Genomic DNA, 22,578 nt, shown 5'->3' on the forward strand with positions numbered 1-22,578 from the left:
GGTGGGCTTGTTTTCTAACAACATGGGCTATGGAGTTTCATAAATGCAGGTGGGGGTCTATCAGTGGGAGAAGGGGTGGGTTTGTATCTTGATCTTGTTGGAGCCATCCACGTTGCACTCTGCATATGTCGCTTTCTCCGCCTCCTCAATTTGATATTTCTTTGGTTGCGTTGATGTCGTTGTCGTTGTCTTGCTTTCCTGTCGATCAATGCTGATGGCAGTGACTTAGCACATAGGAAGGCATTGTATTTCATAGCTGTAGTCATCAAGACTGTTGATCTAACAAGTTGCTTCAGCATTATTCTTCGATGGGTGCTTTACGAATGAGCTGCAAGTCCACTTGAAGGCAAGTTGTCAAACACGTCATCACCTTCATCCGAGTCTGGAGGACTCGACTGTGGGGCAGGTTGATAACATTCAATGTGCAAAGGTCCATCAACTTCAAAATCAATTTCTATTGTAATTCCTTGACTATCACCAGGGCTTCTCACGCCTACCTTGATAGCTGTACAAGCTTCTGTTAAGTCTAGAGCTTGTTGTTGTATTTCTTGGCATTCACAGTCTTCTTGCATAGCTACGTACGTACAGTTCTTGTCAAACGCATGGGTGCAATAATCCAGCTTCGAGTTCCTCTCGTAGACAATGACAGATAGACAGAAGTCTTTAAGGCCCACAGCAACAGGCTTGGACGCAGACCCAACGTTGTCTTGATCTGTTTGGCTAGTTGAGGTACTCATATCAGGTATATCTATAGCTAAAGCTTCGGTCAAACTATAGGTCTCTTCTATTGTTTCCTCAGCGGTCTCATTCTGCTTCTCGTTGAAATAGTAACAGCTACCGTCTCTTTTCATTTCCCGTGGGCCACATTCGTTTGGTTTACCATCACAGTCACAGACAGCACAACCATCACCAGCATCCCTATCGTAATTGTCTGTATCGCCACATTCTTGGTTGGACAATTGTTCGCTGTTCATCAATGGTGTAGTTCTTTCATCTGTCGACTCAATCTGATACTGTTGGGTGTTCAGCAGCTCGTTAATCATGATTCTAGTTTGATCTTTTATCGTATCTGTTGTTTGTTCTTCTGTCTTGTTGGGCGTGGTAGCTATTTGTTCATTCTCATTCATGGCTTTGGTCAACTGGTTACATGAAGAAAATCTAGTGTTGATTTCTGATTCTATCTCCTTAATGCTCTCTTTCACCGAGTTCATTTTGTATTGCAAAGTTCTCAGGAGCTCCATCGTATTAGGTTTGATTTCAAATTGGCAAGTGTCTGGATTCTCATCTTCCTCCAACAGGGCCTGTCTGAGACGTGCTGTTAGCGTTTCCTTATTTCCGTTAAGCTGTAGACCTCTTTCTCGAAGCTCTTGTCTAAGTTCTTTCATGTCAAGTTCATTAAGAAATTTGATGGAACACATTCTAGCCAGAAAGATCCCACTTCTGACACCAATTGTTACGTATTTCTGAATCTTCTGGCTAAATGTACTAGTAGACACACAAATAAAAACACTGCAAAGAACTTGACGACTCAACTTTCAGCTTCATATAACTTTAATGACTATTAACTCTAACATTACTGTAACATGTAGCGTAGAAGACTGTACAATATCTGTCAGTTTACAGTTAGCTATACTTCGTTGCACTGCATCTCTTCACTTCGTTGCAATTCCTCTCTTCTCAACTTGTATCGAGCCGTATTCCACAGAACAGACCAACGACACACTTCCCAGTGTCGCTCCAGGTCTCCAAAACTGAACCAAGTCGTACTCAAGTCTACCGAATCAGAGCCGCACACGTCTTACATCGACTGTATCGACTGTAACGGCTCAAGTCCACTGTAGTTCGCTGTATAGACTTTAACGACAGTAGTCCACTCCAGTTAACTCTAACCTAGTTAACTTGCATCGAGTCGTACACATTTCTCTTCCACAGAGCCGCACACGTCTTACATAGTCTATATCGACTGTAACGGCTCACTCACGACTCCATACGACTGACTTTCACATTAACTCTCTGGCTTATATAGAGTCCCTAATCGCTTGTCCAAAGTTGCACAAACACGGCTAGTATCCTCTGAAATAACACGTGAGGAAACGTCACATCCTGTCTTTATTTATACACGTAGATTCCAGAAAACACTCGATGCAGTGTCATCAAGTCGGGGTCACACGTAGTGACCTCTATCTGTCACTGTTCATTAGTAACTGTCCCCCTACTTAGATCTGTTCGTCCCCTGGAACAACACGTGTGGACACGTCACATCCTGTCTTTGTTTGTACATGTAGATTCCAGGGAACACTAGCTGCTGTGTCATCTCGCCGGGGTCATACGTTGACCTCTACCTATCACTGTTCATTTGTAACAATATATATATATATATATATATATATATATATATATATATATATATATATATATATATATATATATATATATATATATATATATATATATATATATATATATATACATGCTGTACGCACGTTTATGCATAGGGTTAGGGTTTACTGGGCGTTAGGGTTAGGGTTTGGAAAAAAATCGCCCCCCCCCCACTCCAAAGTTCTGGATCAGCCAGTGGTTATGGAAGAGTTCAGTATTTCACGTGATTGCGTTGACCCATCTGTTGCCTTCATACTAAAACACTTCTGCTGCTAAGTTTTGAAAGTCGATTTCAGTTCTCTTTTGGTCGTCTCCGCCTGTATTTTTGAGTAAGGGTTCTACTGATTTCTTCTTTGGAATTTAGTTGCGTCCAGTTCTTGTCCCTGCAAGGAAGCTGGCAACTTAGCTTGTTTCTCACGAGCTCCTAGGAAACGCCTTTAGTTACTTGGCAGCTGTTGAACAATGGCCATAATCTCTAAACATTGCAAATGGGCAATATTATTTGATTTGCTGTTTTGCCAGCTGATGCCCGTATTGGATCGCGGGCAACTTTTGACTAGGTTTTTTTTGTTATTTGTTGTTGTTTTTTTTCCTAGCTTTGGGTACTTACTATATAGCATCCAGGTTTCAAAGGTCTATTGAAGGTTAGTGAGAACCACTGTCTGGTAGACATGAATATCTGTCGGAGTGGAAGAGAACTCGTGAAATTCTTTCTTAAAAGTTGCAAAACGTCGCGATGGTTGCTTATCTCGTTCTCACGTTACTGATGTGTCATTGGACATGATGCTTCTTGAAAGCGCCAAGTGATGTACCAGGATATGAGAATGATATAGTTAATTCGAGGGGGCCATTAAACTATCCCTGGTATTTCCGATAACATATTTACATTCCATTTTTTTAAAAATCGATGTTTCTGTTAAAGGATGTTTCTTAAAGTCAACCTGTGGTCTGACCTCAGTTGGTTAGATGTCAGCCTAGTCTTGATCTGCCTCTTGTGGGATCATTCCAAAGCTTCTATCAACTCACTTTCTGTCTTGCTCGAATCTTCTCCACGGATCAAGTTAAAACTTGGCACAAGTATACGTTGTCGATGACAACACATGAATCAATTTAAAAATCCACTAATTAATCCATTTCATTCAATTAGTAGTAATTAATTAATTCTCTTTTATATAGAGCTAAGGAGAGTTAATCTTTTAGTAGAGAATTTAGGTTTAACGCTAAAAATTTTAAACTATAGACTTTTTTTGGTTTAGTTTCGACTATAAAACCTTCTGTTTTATAAGTAAGCCTACTTGGAGAGCTCAGTTGCCAAAACGTCGGCATGGGGGGGCTCGAGACCTCGAGTTTGAATTCAGACTCGGGAAACTTTTTTTTGTTTTTTTAAATAGCTTTTGAAAAGCAGGCACGGAAATCTCCCAGAGACAGACCATTCTAATTACAGAATGAAAAGCCTGGGTATAGATTATTGTAAATTACACTGAATTGACTTTCACTTTGAACTAGGGGAGTGTTTTACCAACAGGCATGATGGGGCTAACGGTTCCCAATGATGCCTTATAGTCACGGCCCCATTTGAATAAAAAAAAAACACCACATTTCTCGATCGCAAAGATTGTGCAGTCATTTAATTGGGAGTCTTAAAGAAAACTTTGAAGCTTGGGAAAACATTGAAATACTAGTCAGGCAGGCTCATCAACGTCTCCATCAAAGGTTATTACACAATGAACAGTTTGTCTTTCCACGTCAAATCTGTCGATAGTTTGTTTGATCGGGAAAGTTGTGTGGATCGATGGATGTGCTGGTTATGTCATGACCCTTTGTCTTTCATTGAGTTCAAAACTAAACCCGGGTCAATTGGTTACGTCTGGGGCATTAAAAAAAAATGTCAAATGCCTGCTATGTCACCTGTCTCACTTATCGAAATGGGCTGATCGATTTATTTTTTGGGTAGTTTTATGAGCATGTGTGTTAGCGCGTGCACGTGCACATGTTGTATCGCTATGTGTGTGTGTGTGTGACGCTAGTTTCCGGAAACACATTTCCGTTGTGGGCTCAGGCTGTCGGGAGCTAGTTAAGAATGTCAGACCAAAAATAATAATAATAATGGGTGGGTAACTGCAGTCTGCTGACGGGGCATAATTTCTACACTTATTAAATAAAAACTGTTGCCTAGTTAGTTTTTTGTTCCTATTAGACTAGTCTTACTCAATCTGTCGGGTGTACTGTTTATTAAAGCACGAAGGCGTTTTTTTAAAGGACAAAAAGAAATGTACAGTCGAATCCGGTTAAACGGACCACATCGGGACGCGTACGCTTTGGTCCTTTTATCCGCTTGTCTGATTAACCGGATTGAAGTGCATATTATGATTTATATGGCTCCAAATAAGCGGTTGGTCGGATTAACCGGTGATCCTGTGATTAGATTATTTTAGTAATAAATCCGTGTTCGAGTATACATCAAGTAAAAACATTATTGGTACTAATGATTAAGAAATATTAAATTTATATAGGTCATGTCATCTTCTAAGTAACATCTTTCATGTTCCCACGAGATGCAGACCATTTCGTTGTTATTATTGTTGTTTTAAGTCTGAACTGTGACATTTCTCTTAAATAGCTATCGATCTATCTGTAGACGTCGGTTACGTGAATAAACTGCTACAATGTTTCACACATTTCAGTATCGGCTGGTTATCACCGCCCCCCCCCCCTTTTATTTTAAATTTATTTAACCTGCGCTCCGCTCACTTGAAAAAAAATAATACGTTGTAGACGCCAAGAAAATGAATTTCTACATCTCAAAATGCATACGTGTGAAATAGACTATTTCAAGAAATGAGAGGTGTTGTTGTTGTTGATGTGCAATAGACTATTTCAAGAAATGAGAGGTGTTGTTGTTGATGTGAAATAGACTATTTCAAGAAATGAGAGGTGTTGTTGTTGTTGTGAAATAGACTATTTCAATAAATGAAAGGTGGTGTTGTTGTTGTTGTGAAATAGACTATTTCAAGAAATGAGAGGTGTTGTTGTTGTTGATGGCGGCCACTGTTCATTGTTTGATTTGTTTCTTCTCGACTATAACGCTTGCATGATTGACTTACTTTGAGTTTGTGTCTTAGTTGATTCATTGTTCTGGTCTTTGAGTTCGTTGCATGAAACACTTCCAGGTTTTATACCAACTGAGGAGGGTCGCTACAAATCCTCTCCAGCAGATATGGGCTGCTTTATTCCTGGTAGGTCAATAGATTTTTGTGACCTGGTCAACACTTGGCTATTATGAGGAAGATGGAGAAATGTTCCGCCTCTGATATGTAGGCTACACTACGAAAACAAAACAAAAAGTTAAATCCACTCTCCTGAAAGGGTTTTCTGTCTTTTGGTTCAAATTGAAATAATGTTTAATTTTCCTGTGATGTTTTGTCTAGTGAAACACTTGCGTCTGAAAAAAAAAAGGTGGATAGGGGGAAGCGAACTAAATCTACATTTTCTAACTACACCTATGATCTTATGTACGGGCCTAGACTACTAAATTGTGCAGTGTTTAGTTATGTAGTGTTTAGTTAGGTTTACTTCTACCAGGGTGAAGTGCTGGTTGACATCCAGGAATTGAAATGCTCTGTTAATTACACTTCTCTCTTGGGGAACTCTTGTTTACAAAGATTTTAAAGCGTGCGCCCTTCCTTGCACTTTACTGTCTGATAACAATTCCGTCTTTGAAAGTTTTACTTCAGATTATTTTATAGTTTTATGGCGTAGCAAACAGAATACATTCTCCAGAAAAAATCAGTTGTTGTTTTGTAAATAATAAAACAAATAGCGTACAAATCTGTTACTATGACATCACTATCTATCACTAAATCAACTCACTCTGACTGTGTTTTTGTCTGGTCAAAAGTTTGAACACGTTCTTTCTCCCACACCCATTCTCGGATCAAGTTGAAACTTTACACAATTATTTATTGGCGTGGACAATACATGAATCAATAAAAAAAAATGAAATTAATTAATTATTTTGTTTGACTCCGACAATGGAAATTAATCCTTCAATATTCACACATATCTCTCTCTAAATTATTCGTGTTTTTTTCCCTCCGATAACTGTACATGTAATTTCTGCCACACTCTCATTCTCTGATCAAGTGGAAGATATAGTTGTAAGCGTGGAGTCCTTTCTCCTAGTTGATCTTTGTTGCTGTCTTTGTAAAGGATTTTTTAAACGTAATTTCAAGCAATATGCGTATATAAAAGTTACAGGCTTAAATAGATGTATCGAAAGAAAGAGATTCTATCCAAAGCAAAAGACAGGAATGGAAAAAGACAATGACAAATCCTTCGTGGTGCCCCAACGGTTCCAGAGACTAAGGGATAGGGGAAGGGGAAGGAACAAAATTAATTAATTTCTCGTGAATGTTTGCATGTTTGTTTTGATTCAAACATCTTCTTGACAGAGTAAATAATGTTTTCACTTGTTTAACTGCTCTTTGTAGTTTGTACTGATGGTGCCTGTGGTATAACTCAGCTGTGCAGCGTATTTAAAACTAATGTTGAGAAATGTGGTCTTGGGAGGAAGGATTGTCTAGTGCTTCCATTTTATTTTTCAGTATGATTATATGTGTGTAAACAATGACGTCTTCTTGTATTCCCAGTCTACAACTGGACAGTGGATGACGTCCTAGAGTGGCTCATTCAGGACGTCGACTTGCCTCAGTACAAGCAAGCTTTTCACAACAATGGCATTGACGGATCCGTGTTGCCTAGGTAAGACTTAGATGAAACTGACCTTATGTCCAGTAAGTAGGTTCCTTTAGGTCAGCAGTACTTCTTTAGATACCTCAATATAAAACTGTTCATTCAACAAACTCCTGCTCAATACAATGCTTCATGTTAACATTGTTACGTCCCTTTGTTTTAAAATTTGTTCTTATTTATTTAAGTGGTTTTTTTTTTAATTGAATTCAGTCTGTTTCACATACTAGTTTATTCAATGTTTTTAGGAAGCTTCTTATTTTTATCTTAGGGCTGTTTTTGATATCTTCCATTGCTTGAAATATTGTTTTTAAATTCGTTTTTTTTTTTTTTTTTTTTTGTTTCTATAGGCTGGTCAATGCAACAGGCCCACTTTTGTCCTCTCTGGGTATTAGAAACCCTGTACATAAACAGAAGCTGTCACTCAAAGCCATGGACACTGTCCTTTTCGGAGCGCCCAAACGTAAGTTTACACTCAATGTTTCCCAGTCCTTTGAGGGTTTTTTGCCTCTGTCTTTAGCTGTGCTTGGAGAATTACTATGTGGGGATGTAATGAGACATGATGTGCAATGAGAAGCTATGTGGGGATGTAATGAGACATGATGTGCAATGAGACACAATGTGGGAAATGCAATGAGAAGCTATGTGGGGGCGTAATGAGACACAATGTGGGAAATGCAATGAGAAGCTATGTGGGGTTGTAATGAGACACAATGTGGGAAATGCAATGAGAAGCTATGTGGGGTTGTAATGAGACACAATGTGGGAAATGCAATGAGAAGCTATGTGGGGTTGTAATGAGACACTATGTGGGACGCAGGGAGTGAGGGAGGAAGTATGTGCTGACAGCCCAATTCTCTCCCTTTATTTCGTTCCTATATCTGGTAACTGAGGAAATCTATTGCTAGGTCGGTGGACTCTTTCGTAACCTTACTCCATTTGACAGACTTCGTACCAAAAAAAAAATGAAATCCATACTATTGTACTAATGTTCAACTTTGACCTTATTAGGTTGTTGGTCCCATAAATAATTTCTTATCAGATTAGTACAACACTGACAACGTCGATGCAACTTTTGTATGTGGCATTTTGACATTTCCTTGTGGGTGACATCGAAGTGTCATTTGGAGATAACCAGTCACGATGTAACTGCTTGCAGGTACTGTTGTCCTGTGTATTGTCAGTTAGATCTCCTCGTGCTCCGCCCAATTCTGCATGTAGAAACAGGTCACTCTGTCTGTGATGTTTTCAGTTTCTCGGGGCGATGTCTGTAACAAGGGAGTTGAGGAGCGTGCTAGACTGACGCTACCAAGGGGCAAAGGTTCCACGAAACTTAGATTTGGGAGACACGTGTTACATTTTATTCAGTCTTTCAGGCACCTTACTGAGTTTGCTGCTCATGGGGAATTTGTAGAGGCGCTAGGGCCTGGTGCTGTGACTTGCAGGAACGTGCAAGATTCTTTATTTCTTGAGCCTAATATTTCTGTAGGTCTGAAACACCAGTTATTGTGTACTCACAGCAAAAGTGAACTCATACTTTAGAGCATGAACTGATGATATTAGTGCTATTGTGTTTGTGCTAAATGTACGTCAGTAGCTGTCTTTCAGTGTGAAGTAATTATTCAATACTAGACACACTTCCTTTTAGAAATAATTTCTTGTTGCTTTATTTGTCTGTGACGAAGGTCTCTTAACCGACACATCGGCTACGGCTATGTTGTTTCGACACATCGGCTATGTTGTTTCGGTACATCGGCTATGTTGTTTCGACACATCGGCTATGTTGTTTCAACACATTGGCTATGTTGTTTTGACACATCGGCTATGTTGTTTCGGTACATCGGCTATGTTGTTTCGGTACATCGGCTATGTTGTTTCGGTACATCGGCTATGTTGTTTCGGTACATCGGCTATGTTGTTTCGGTACATCGGCTATGTTGTTTCGGTACATCGGCTATGTTGTTTCGACACATCGGCTATGTTGTTTCGACACATTGGCTATGTTGTTTTGACACATCGGCTATGTTGTTTCGGTACATCGGCTATGTTGTTTCGACACATCGGCTATGTTGTTTCGGTACATCGGCTATGTTGTTTCGGTACATCGGCTATGTTGTTTCGGTACATCGGCTATGTTGTTTCGGTACATCGGCTATGTTGTTTCGGTACATCGGCTATGTTGTTTCGGTACATCGGCTATGTTGTTTCGGTACATCGGCTATGTTGTTTCGGTACATCGGCTATGTTGTTTCGGTACATCGGCTATGTTGTTTCGGTACATCGGCTATGTTGTTTCGGTACATCGGCTATGTTGTTTCGGTACATCGGCTATGTTGTTTCGGTACATCGGCTATGTTGTTTCGGTACATCGGCTATGTTGTTTCGGTACATCGGCTATGTTGTTTCGACACATTGGCTATGTTGTTTCGACACATCGGCTATCTAAACTCTTGGAGTTTGGCTAAATTTACATCTATATTACTGTCTGGATAGGTGAAATGGCGCTGTGCCACGTAACGATTATTAAAGTGAACCCTAGTTCATCTTAAAATGGTCAGTTGAAATCAGAAGCTCAGACCATTTCCTTCTAAAAAAAAAAGACAAAACCTTATTAGATTTACCTACAAATAAAATCATACCCAGAAGTTTGAGGCTTTCTTGGCTGCCGAAGAATAGGGTTCCAGTCTTCTGTTTATTATTGTATCAGCAGTTCTTTTAGCTAGATTTAGAGAGATGTTAATAGTAAGATTTGTGTAAAAAATTACATTTATAAGATCAACGTTCTGTCTAGGAGCAGATAAAGTGATTCCAATCTGGTGAGGTGGAGGTCAAGAAATCTACGTCCCTGCAGTCTACTACTGTCACATACTAGCGAGTCATTTCTACTTCCCAATTTACTTCACCAGCTCCTCCCCTCGTATAATTTAATTGTTTGTTATTTGTTTGTTGTTAATGCACACATAAATCTGGTGATAGAACCAAACAAACAAAAACACGATTTCTTTAGAACGAGACAATCGCTTTTATTCCTCTTGATGCAACCTGTCTTTAATTACAACTCTGGAGGTAGTTGCAATCACTGTTGTGGGGGAATCCCAGCAAAGAATTCTTGGCACCGTGTCCATTGCACCCATTATGTCTGTCTTAGATCAGTCCCTGGAACTGCTATCATAGATGTATACATTTATTATATCAATTTCATGTGTGTTTGTGTGGGTGGAGTTCTGTGGCATTGTAGCTATGCAAAGATCCTCAAAAAAGAAGATGGTCTATAAGCCCTCTGTTTTCCCGATACTTATAAACCGTTATTATGACGCCATTCTCAGATGTGAAAACTTGAGGACCTAAGTACCTGTACTTCATTGTACTACAGATATAGTCAATACGCCATTCTCAGATGTGAAAACTTTAGGACCTAAGTACCTGTACTTCATTGTACTACAGATATAGTCAATACCCCATTCTCAGATGTGAAAACTTGAGGACCTAAGTACCTGTACTTCATTGAACTACAGATATAGTCAATACCCCATTCTCAGATGTAAAAACTTGAGGACCTAAGTACCTGTACTTCATTGTACTACAGATATAGTCAATACCCCATTCTCAGATGTAAAAACTTTAGGACCTAAGTACCTGTACTTCATTGTACTACAGATATAGTCAATACACCATTCTCAGATGTGAAAACTTTAGGACCTAAGTACCTGTACTTCCTTGTACTACAGATATAGTCAATACACCATTCTCAGATGTGAAAACTTTAGGACCTAAGTACCTGTACTTCCTTGTACTACAGATATAGTCAATACGCCATTCTCAGATGTGAAAACTTTAGGACCTAAGTACCTGTACTTCCTTGTACTACAGATATAGTCAATACGTGTTAAACGCCATGACTTCTTCTGAACAATGTTTCCTAAGCACCAGAAAGTTTGGATGTCAGCAACCTGTCCGAGTGATAAATAATTGTGAATTTCTATGCAATTTTGACAATGATTTAAAAAAAAAAAAACGGTTACAAAAAAAGTTTGTGTGGAAACACAAACTCAAAATTGGCCCCGAAGTGGTCCACCCAGGCAGGTAAAAAGGCAGGTTTCAATATTTTTAGAAAGAATATCAGAAGGAAATTGTATTAAAGACAAATGACAGAGATGAGTGGAGAAAGAAGGTTGACAGATATTGTGTTGTGCCCCAGCGGACCAAAGGATAGGTGAAAGTGAATGTGAAGTTAGATGTGAACCTGGCCTAAATGATGTCTTATGATGAATATCTAATTGATCTAATTGTTTTGTAAAGGTTCAATCTCTTATTCAAATCCTCAAGAAAATAAAACATTTCCCGTAAAAAAAAATATTTACAAAAATAGTTAAGTGTACTAATGCTACAGTAGGGCGCTGCAGTTCACGCGATAATATGAAAAACTACTTATTAATTGTTGTTTTAAATTATGTCCTACTTATATGCATACTAAATAATTTTTTTCTCTTTAAAAAAAAAAGAAAACTTTTTTTGTGTAAATGTAATAGTTAGTATGACATAACTTACATAACTTAGCAATACATTAGTAAAAGACAATTTGGTTGACAACAGATATAACAACCGTTTTGCATAGATGTGTTAAGTGTTACTATTAATAGTGAATAGTTGTAAAAATGGTGTATTTTTATGAAAAAAACTGCTTGCATAAGTGATTTTAAAAATTAGATTTTTCGCTTTCAGAAAAGAAAAAAAGTAGTCGTTGCATCAGAACTTTGAATGGACTAAAATATTATGGTGTCAGATTTTCACTATCTTTTCTAGTTTACCAGATCTAAACGGGACAGGCGGACAGACATTCCACACAACACTAATAGCGTCTTTTCCCCTTTCGGGGCCGCTAAAAAGCTAATGAATGCATATTTGTCTAGCATGTAGACGAGCGAATTCCCCAGACAAGAGCGTGTACAAATTATTCAGGTTGATCTACACCAAGTTTACATCATAATGTTCAACAGATAAATAGCAAAGTAATCATTATTCCCTATTAGTTGGGTTGAAAAAAGTTTAAGACATGATCACACTAATTACTTCACATGAACTTATTATTACTGTCCATATACCCTCAGAAAATATGATTTGATAATTGCTTTAACAAAGTGCAAAGGCTTATTTCGTCAGATTCTTTAAAAAAAAAAAACAATAGAACGGATGGACAAGCCTGGCAGTCAACTGATTGGTTGGCAGCAGAGGCGCAGTGAGAGGGGGCCCCCATGCCCCAGGCACCACAGAGGGGCGCCAAACGCAGAGAGGCGCCACACGCAGAGAGGCGCCAAAAGATTTGCAAAATATGTTCTTCTGAACATATAATTTTTTTTTAATTAGCTTTAACTAGCAAACATTTTCGCATAGCCTTAATTACTAATTTTGTGACTTGATTTCTTAGAAATGACTGTTATGTTAATTTTAATTCTACAAGAGACTTCCACTTGGGTAAATCGGATGTATTCACCGTATAAAATATAATGCGCTTGGTATAGCACACGTTGTCAAAAGGCATACAAAAATATAATTGGGATTTCAATGCAAACATCTTTCATCAATAACAAATCTGATTATAGATTATAATTCAATGAACTTAAAATTGAGTTCAATAAAATAATTAGGTAGAAAATTTATTTATTTGTTTTGCTAGATCGTGATATATAGTCAATTTTTTTTTTTAATTTTTTTTTTTTACAGTTTGAAATAAAGTAAGTTTTCTTTTTTGTGTGTTTGGTGAAATTTTTAAGCCCACCGCTTCTTAAACTGTAGGCTGCGGCGCCCACCGCTTCTCACCCCCTTGGGTGCTGACAAAGAGGGCGCGAATTTTACTTTTTCAAGAACAAAAAAAAATGCTGTATTTATGAATGATTACATTAAGTGAAATCATTTCATCTCCTAAGTAGGAGCCTTCATACTGTATTCGCGAGAAGCGTCTGCAACTAGATGACTTCCTAAAGCTCTTTTAAAGATGACTTCCTAAAGCTCTTTTAAAGATGACCTTCTAAAGCTCTTTTAAAGATGACTTCCTAAAGCTCTTTTAAAGATGACTTCCTAAAGCTCTTTTAAAGATGACTTCCTAAAGCTCTTTTAAAGATGACTTCCTAAAGCTCTTTTAAAGATGACCTTCTAAAGCTCTTTTAAAGATGACTTCCTAAAGCTCTTTTAAAGATGACTTCCTAAAGCTCTTTTAAAGATGACTTCCTAAAGCTCTTTTAAAGATGACTTCCTAAAGCTCTTTTAAAGATGACTTCCTAAAGCTCTTTTAAAGATGACTTCCTAAAGCTCTTTTAAAGATGAATAACATTCTAGCGAGTATTTTGTTACGTCAGAACGGTCCAATGTCTTCAGGGTGACGTACAGTTGACACTTTGTACTCAGGCACCGGTACAAGACGTCTTTCTGACAGCCAGTAGGATCCTTCGATCTAGCCCATTACCAAGGTACATGCTCTATACTTTTGAGCCTCTACCCATCTCATGCTGCTTTGTTTGAACTTTGACTTGCGCTTTTCTTACTAGAACTGTGCTATACAGCAACATTTCCTAAGCTTACAATGCAGGAAAACGCCTGGTCCCATTTGTACAGACCTACTAGCTGGATGGGAGAGGGGAGGCGCGAACGTCAATTTTTGGGGTTTGGGTGAAAGTTTGAGAAACACTGATTGAGATCTGCTTATTGGGCTACAGTAACTCCTCCGAAATTCAAACATTAATTGTTGACTAATTGCAAACAATGCTTTTTTTTTCCATATTTCTTTGTTGAACACCAGATATTTAATCTGACATGAAGTATGATCATACTAATGTTGTCTACAGTTTGTAAAGAAATTATGGTGGAAGTTATTCATAATTATTCGTTGACTGCCACTTGTTAGTTCATTTTTCTATGTGGATCCCAGAAGATGAAATAACTCAGTTTGAAATTGTGGCCTGGTTGAGACTATTGTTAGATTCTTAACTATTCCGCTTATCCTACAAGTTTGACGAGTTGTTAGTTTTATATAAAAAATGTTTGATTCTTTTTCAAAGGTTTTAGATGAGCCCAAAAACCTCGTCTGATTATGTTTCTAGTCATGTCATTTCTACTAGACTTTTTGTTCATTTTGTAGTCTGCTGTGAGATGTAACACTCGTGTGTAAACAAAATGTGCGTCCTCATTCCCGCGCCATTTTGAGAAGCCCTGACCTTGATGATAGATCATGTTGATGTGGGGATGTGTGGCCTGTACGACACACCAGCTGCTGAGGTATTTCTGTGCAAGGTGTCAGCCGGGCAAAGGTCCAAACCACTTGGCTACCCTCTACGAGTCAAGTATGTTCCCCCATTAGAACACTAAAAGCCCACGTGGGGTCCGACTAGTCACTACCTTCTTGAATACGGGCCTGAAACCAACTTCCGGGAATCGGGTTTGGATCTTTTGAAATAGAACCAAAATGTAGCGAAACGTGTCATACCTACTTCCGGTCATACTAAAAACATATATTCCCACTTAGTTTCCCCATAGTCTGCTAACCCTAACCCTCTAACCCTCTAACCTTGGGAAAAATTGAGCTTTTCATTAAAACTCTATTAGGTTGTTAATCCCTCTGGCTGTATATCTGGTCGTTAGGTTGTTAACCCTCTGGCTGTATATCTGGTCGTTAGGTTGTTAACCCTCTGGCTGTATATCTGGTCGTTCACAAACAAGCCATCAGAACGAGTGTGTGTGTGTGTGTGTGTGTATAAATGTATCCCTTTACTTCCTACTAAATTAACCTTTTTTTTTTAAATAATTACTTTTTGTTTCCCGCCTTACTCCAGGCGCCGAACCTACCCGGAAGTAGTCATTTCTTGTAGTAGATAGTGTCACTGGGGTCAAGGACGTGTGCGTGAGAGGTTATCTGCGCAGTATTTTAAAACGTTACCATGACATATTTGAGGGCTACGTCTTTTGTAATTGTTTGGTATCATATACCATCAAATAGTAGATACTTTACATAGTAACATGTTCAGTTTCTGCAACTCGAGTTCCGGCTGTCTCTAAATGTTTTATGTCAGACAACTCACAAGAAATGGCAAAGAGGAAAACCAGAAACCGGTATAGAGTCCATTTCATTGCATGCTCTAGGACTAAATACAAAGGCCACGATTAAACACAATCATAGGATAATGTGTGCAATACCAAAACGATGCTTCTTCTGCAGCCCCAGGGATAGTTTTTGTTTCTTTTTGATGAGTTTAAGCAAACATGTATGCATACATTGATTTATTTCTCTTGGTTGGTAATAATTTGAGATTGCAAGTGGCAGAAGTGTAGGCACATCCCATCACGCATTTCACTTAGTTACTCAATTTTAGCGCTCCCCCCTTTGACCTTATTAAGTGTAAGTGGGCTGACAAGCACACTCTCTGTGCTTTATCGTTGCTGTGTGGCTGATACATTTACCTGAGCAGCTTTCACCTTATTAGTGTCCCAGTTTTTTGATCAGATCAAATATTAGCATGACCCAGCGTTCTCATTAGAAGTTAGTGGCAAGTGGTTTGTGTGTGTATCTTTTTAGAGACGAGTGGTTTGTGTGGTGTATCTTATTAGAGATGAGTGGTTTGTGTGTGTATCGTATTAGAGACGAGTGGGTTTTTTGTGTGTATCTTATTAGAGACGATTAGGTTTTTGGTGTGTATCTTATTAGAGACGATTGGGTTTTTGTGTGAATCTTATTAGAGATGAGTGGTTTGTGTGGTGTATCTTATTAGAGACGAGTGGTTTGTGTGTGTATTTTATTAGAGACGAGTGGTTTGTGTGTGTATCTTTTTAGAGATGAGTGGTTTGTGTGGTGTATCTTATTAGAGACGAGTGGTTTGTGTGGTGTATCTTATTAGAGATGGAGATGAGTGGTTTGTGTGTGTATCTTATTAGAAATGAGTGGTTTGTGTGTGTATCGTATTAGAGACGAGTGGGTTCTTTGTGTGTATCTTATTAAAGACGATTGGGTTTTTTGTGTGTATCTTATTAGAGACGATTGGGTTTTTGTGTGAATCTTATTAGAGATGAGTGGTTTGTGTGGTGTATCTTATTAGAGACGAGTGGTTTGTGTGGTGTATCTTATTAGAGACGAGTGGGTTTTTTGTGTGTATCTTATTAGAGACGATTGGGTTTTTTGTGTGTATCTTATTAGAGACGATTGGGTTTTTGTGTGAATCTTATTAGAGATGATTGGTTTGTGTGGTGTATCTTATTAGAGACGAGTGGTTTGTGTGTGTATTTTATTAGAGACGAGTGGTTTGTGTGTGTATCTTTTTAGAGATGAGTGGTTTGTGTGGTGTCTTATTAGAGACGAGTGGTTTGTGTGGTGTATCCTATTAGAGATGAGTGGTTTGTGTGTGTATTTTATTAGAGACGAGTGGTTTGTGTGTGTATCTTATTAGAGACGAGTGGTTTGTGTGTGTATCTTATTAGAGACGAGTGGGTTTTTGTGTGAATCTTATTAGAGACGAGTGGTTTGTGTGTGTATCTTATTTAAGACGAGTGGTTTGTGTGTGTATCTTATTAGAGACGATTGGGTTTTTGTGTGAATCTTATTAGAGACGAGTGGTTTGTGTGTGTATCTTTTTAGAGATGAGTGGTTTGTTTGGTGTATCTTATTAGAGACGAGTGGTTTGTGTGGTGTATCTTATTAGAGATGGAGATGAGTGGTTTGTGTGTGTATCTTATTAGAGATGAGTGGTTTGTGTGTGTATCGTATTAGAGACGAGTGGGTTTTTTGTGTGTATCTTATTAGAGACGATTGGGTTTTTTGTGTGTATCTTATTAGAGACGATTGGGTTTTTGTGTGAATCTTATTAGAGATGAGTGGTTTGTGTGGTGTATCTTATTAGAGACGAGTGGTTTGTGTGGTGTATCTTATTAGAGACGAGTGGGTTTTTTGTGTGTATCTTATTAGAGACGATTGGGTTTTTTTGTGTGTATCTTATTAGAGACGATTGGGTTTTTGTGTGAATCTTATTAGAGATGAGTGGTTTGTGTGGTGTATCTTATTAGAGACGAGTGGTTTGTGTGTGTATTTTATTAGAGACGAGTGGTTTGTGTGTGTATCTTTTTAGAGATGAGTGGTTTGTGTGGTGTATCTTATTAGAGACGAGTGGTTTGTGTGGTGTATCTTATTAGAGACGAGTGGTTTGTGTGGTGTATCTTATTAGAGATGAGTGGTTTGTGTGTGTATTTTATTAGAGACGAGTGGTTTGTGTGTGTATCTTATTAGAGACGAGTGGTTTGTGTGTGTATCTTATTAGAGACGAGTGGGTTTTTGTGTGAATCTTATTAGAGACGAGTGGTTTGTGTGTGTATCTTATTAGAGACGAGTGGTTTTTGTGTGTATCTTATTAGAGATGAATGGTTTTTGTGTGAATCTTATTAGAGACGAGTGGTTTGTGTGTGTATCTTATTAGAGACGAGTGGTTTGTGTGTGTATCTTATTAGAGACGAGTGGGTTTTTGTGTGAATCTTATTAGAGACGAGTGGTTTGTGTGTGTATCTTATTAGAGACGAGTGGGTTTTTGTGTGAATCTTATTAGAGACGAGTGGTTTTTGTGTGAATCTTATTAGAGACGAGTGGTTTTTGTGTGTATCTTATTAGAGACGAGTGGTTTTTGTGTGAATCTTATTAGAGACGAGTGGTTTTTGTGTGAATCTTATTAGAGACGAGTGGTTTTTGTGTGTATCTTATTAGAGACGAGTGGTTTTTGTGTGAATCTTATTAGAGACGAGTGGTTTTTGTGTGTATCTTATTAGAGACGAGTGGTTTTTGTGTGAATCTTATTAGAGACGAGTGGTTTTTGTGTGTATCTTATTAGAGACGAGTGATTTTTGTGTGAATCTTATTAGAGACGAGTGGTTTTTGTGTATCTTATTAGAGACAAGTGGTTTTTGTGTGAATCTTATTAGAGACGAGTGGTTTTTGTGTGTATCTTATTAGAGACGAGTGGTTTTTGTGTGAATCTTATTAGAGACGAGTGGTTTTTGTGTGTATCTTATTAGAGACGAGTGATTTTTGTGTGAATCTTATTAGAGACGAGTGGTTTTTGTGTGAATCTTATCAGAGACGAGTGGTTTTTGTGTGTATCTTATTAGAGACGAGTGGTTTGTGTGTGTATCTTATTAGAGACGAGTGGGTTTTTGTGTGAATCTTATTAGAGACGAGTGGTTTTTGTGTGAATCTTATTAGAGACGAGTGGTTTGTGTGTGTATCTTGTCCTAAAACTGTACTTTGTAAAGTTGTAGTGTAATGACGACACCAATCGGTGGAGTCTAATAGCCAATATGTAGAGGCAGCGATGGGAAATTGTAAAGGGGGGGTGGGGGTGGGGAGTTTAAAAAACAAACAATAATTATAAGATGATTTTTTATTGACCTAATTATGTGATTGTGTACATATGGGGGCTATGTCCAATGGATATGCACTGAATGGTGTTAACAAAAGTAACACAAGTTACCTGTCAATTTACCTAACTACTACATTGGTTTTAGCCTTATAACATAATATCATACCACAGCATGTTACACTGTTGTAGCTCAGAATAGACTCATATATAGAATAATTATGAGCGTATTTGTTGAATTTATCTTTTTCGATAAAAGAAGGAGGTCAGGATCAAATGGACACTTCACCCCCTTTTTTAAATTGACAGAAAAGTAAATTATGTAGAATCGGCCCAGAACCTTCAGTTAGCACAGTGGAAAAATTTCATTTGAGACTGGAAACACTACATTTTTTTCATAGCCCACAAGAACCATAGTATCAAGAGAAACATTAAAAAATAATGTTATTGACATTTTTCTCAAGTTGACCAAGTTTTGACTTGATCTAGGTGTTTCAAATGCAAACTGAGGCAATGACGCGTTTTCAAAACCTCTGCCAAGTGGATACAATATTCATCCGAGACTAATCGTCATAGAAGTTTAGACCAATAGCTCGCTGCCACGTCACATCTCTTTACGGCGTGGCAACGAGCTATTGGTCTTCCAAGCCCACAGGTTGCGACGTCGCAGGTCAGTGTTGAGGCCTACTTTGACGATTGGTCTCGATTCAACACAGGAGCTTTGAGAACAATAGAAGAAACGGTGTGACGTCACGTAGAGGGAGGCAAACGTCTGCATTGCGCGGACGACTGATTTGCTTTGAAAGATTTATAGTTGGTCCATAAGGCGTCCTAAGTGGCATTGCAGAGAGCAAATGGAAGTTTGCAAATTCTAATGGAAGTTTGCAAATTTTGTCTCTGCTGCAGCTCTCTCAATATCTTCACGGTCAGCTCTGATCGTCTGCAAGTCTTTCTTACAAGTTGCCCTCCAGGTGGTCATGGGTGATCTTTTATCTCTTTCTGCCCAGTTAAGAGCACGTACCAACCAGTAACTCTCCAAAAGTAGCGGGAACTGTTTTCAACTAGACTGCATAGCAATTAGTTGGGCCTCCATTGGATGCTTTCATGCTACAGTACCTGTCAGCAATCGCGTTTCTCTTGTTGCTGTTGTTTACTGTGTACTCAAAGACAAGGAGTATAATGTTTTCTTTACTAATAATTGCTTGATATTAAAATAATGAACTCAATAGACATAGATGCATGCAGCAGTTGCAATGAAAGCCTAGTCAGTACATTGAAAGAATTTTGTTTTAATATTTGTTATTGGTGTTCAGTTCAATATTTCCTCTATCATTCTGGTGTTTGGGATGTGTCTCCCAAAGACTAGTCACATCAGTGTATCACTGGGCCAAAGTTTCATTAACATTCCAATATTTAGAACCATTCAGTGTTTGACATTCATCTTGTTTATACATATTTTGTTCATTAAAAATAGTACAAATAAAAATGGAAATTATTGTTTTAATATTTGTCTGTAACTCACAGTGACTAGGATTTTGGCCACTTTAATTAAATAACCTCAACTACAATCTGATAAGGTGAAATGGTCACTTGTGTGCCCATGATCTTGACCTGTGACTGTTTGTCCACTGACTATATCAAGGACTAAACAATAACGTCCTGTAAATGTTATCATGTGACTGACTGTTGGTCACATTCCAGTAAATGACCTTTCACCATATGGAGCAAAAGATGACACTTGGGTGATTCATTTTCTGTGGTATTTCAGGGTGGGACTACATGGCAGCCAATTATCCTCCTGATTTATTGGCTTTAGTTGTCTCTCTTGCCCTCTACAACATTAGCTTTTAGGGTTAAGTAATCCTACTCCCAACAATTAATTGTACTAATATTTGCTGAAGTTTTCAATGAAACATCTGGAGAAAAAGACTTTAAAGCTGGCCTCTACAACAAAAATAATAATAATTATCATCTTTGAAAAGCATCACTCAAGTCAAATATTTGTACATCAGATACATTTCAGATATGTTTCCTGTACAATAGATTTGTTCTGATTTGTTCAACACAATTCATTGAGATCCAAATCTCACCAGTTTATTGTGTGGCCAGTACAATTCTTAGCCTCCTGAGACCTTGCTACTTGTTTCAGATTCCCACCTCTCTTCCCACTTCCAGCCGTTCACTCTGTTCCAATAATAGACTGAACCTATTGAATGTGTGTCCTCTATTTCAGGAGTCCACAGCTATGCCAAAGACCTTCTCCTTATCTCCTCCTTGATCATTGCCATAGGAGGCTGCTGGTTTGCTTGCCTACACCACCGCTACTCACAGACACAGGTCAAGAAGATGATGAAGGATTTGGAGTCTTTGCAGAAAGCTGAAGATGCCTTGAAGAAGCTCAGTAAAGAGTGAGTCTGTCATCATTCATATTCACCACTTCCTTTAGCATAAAATGTTGAGAATTCTAGGGAGCACTAAAAGTAGTTGGTCACTATGCTGACCACTTGACAGGAAACTGTATAAAACAAGTGATATTCACCTGACTTGGTTGTTTAGTTCTTTCTGGGTTGAATGTAGCTTTGAGTTCTAGTTCTGTAAAGTTTTCTGTTTATTTTAATGCTCTCTATTGCACCCTAAACAATCGACCAGCTTGGATTTATAAGTACAATCAAAACACAACCTATACCCCCTCCCCTCACAAACACTATGCACACCCCACACACCCCCACCCGCTTCAAGAAAACACTAACAGGTCAATAATTTCACTATTTTGAATTTCCTTCTTTTATTCTAAACATTAGTGTCTATGTTTTGTTTTAGATAATTTTTTTTTTAATTGAACTGTTGACCTTATTACATTTACGCTTACTTTTTTTTCCCACCAGGCTTGCAGATGCAGAGAAAAATCAAATTTCCATGCCACATGATAAGTCAGAAGAGCTGAGAATTTTACGGGTAAGTGAAGAATGGCTAAGAATTAGTTGGAGAGGGTGAGGTTAGAATTCCTAAGTAATGTTTATGAAATGTCCTATACACACTGATAACATAATGTCATTATTTTTGTCTCTGACCTGCAGCCTGAAGAAAGAAACTGGGTAAATTGGATGAGCATGTTTCCTTCTTTCTCTTGCTTACATCTTTTGATCTCTGTGCTCTTTTAGAATGACATCTTTGCTAAAGCTACATTGTAGGTTTTCTCCCTTTGATTCTCCCTCAAGATCTACACTAGTCAATAAAGTGTCTTTCACTTTTTTTTGTAGTTTTTTTTTTTTTAACTATAATTCAAATTATATACCATCAGACTTGCAATTGATCTTTTAATTTTTCATTTGAGTTCAAAGTCTTGAGGATTGGTGTATGCTTTAACAGCAAACTTTAAATTTAATTTCTGAATAATATAGTCATTGTTTCCCCTGTGTTGGGGGGGGGTGGCCGAATGGAAAAGCACTTAGCTTCTGAACCAAGAGTTTCAGGTTCGAATCTCAGTGAAGACTAAGATTTTGAATTTCAGTATTTTTAGGTACCTGAAGTTAGTTAAGGAAAAGTAAATATGGTTGGTCATTTTGCTGGCCACATGATACCCTCATTAACTATGGGCCACAGAAACAGATGATCTTTACATCATCTACCCCAGAGATCACATGGTCTGAAAGGGTACTTCCCCCCCCCCCTCTCCAGTATTATTAAAGTTACACTGAAGCTTCACATTTTGTACCCATTCACTCAAATATTTAACTCTTTGACTCCGGAATGATATTCCACACTTCGGCGAATTAATGTTGTTTTTTTGCCTTTCCGAGTTTAAAAAAAATGCTTTGATTAAACTTTTATAGTTTTTTGTGATTAGAAAATGATATATTAAATATAGAATTAAAAAGAAATGCAAGCCCTTTTTAACCATTTAAAAACACATAAAATGAATGTTCTGAGCTCATTATCCCCTATCACTATCATCCAGAACATAAATCTAAAGAAAATAGAGCTTTTTTAAGACCCCACTCTTTCAAATAAGAAGGAAAATTCCGGATGTTTAGCAAAGGGAAACAATTCAAGATAATGTTTTAAGTAGTTA

The 22,578-nt window shown here is 38.0% G+C and overlaps 1 protein-coding gene across 11 annotated transcripts in view; it reads left to right on the plus strand.

Moving 5' to 3' along the window:
- The window catches only part of LOC106054634 (stromal interaction molecule 1-like), an 88,010-nt gene that overhangs the window by 44,182 nt on the left and 21,250 nt on the right, over positions 1-22,578 (plus strand). For 10 of the 11 annotated variants that reach the window (XM_056039194.1, XM_056039195.1, XM_056039197.1 and 7 more), the window contains 4 exons: positions 7,029-7,140; positions 7,479-7,591; positions 20,740-20,914; positions 21,392-21,461. In XM_056039194.1, the coding sequence (XP_055895169.1) occupies positions 7,029-7,140; positions 7,479-7,591; positions 20,740-20,914; positions 21,392-21,461 (470 nt within the window). Of the gene's footprint in view, positions 1-7,028; positions 7,141-7,478; positions 7,592-20,739; positions 20,915-21,391; positions 21,462-21,583; positions 21,602-22,578 lie in introns of all 11 variants that reach the window. The other variant, XM_056039201.1, reaches the window with a different exon arrangement.

Source organism: Biomphalaria glabrata, chromosome 8, assembly GCF_947242115.1.
Source record: "Biomphalaria glabrata chromosome 8, xgBioGlab47.1, whole genome shotgun sequence".
In the NCBI taxonomy this organism is placed as follows: domain Eukaryota; kingdom Metazoa; phylum Mollusca; class Gastropoda; family Planorbidae; genus Biomphalaria; species Biomphalaria glabrata.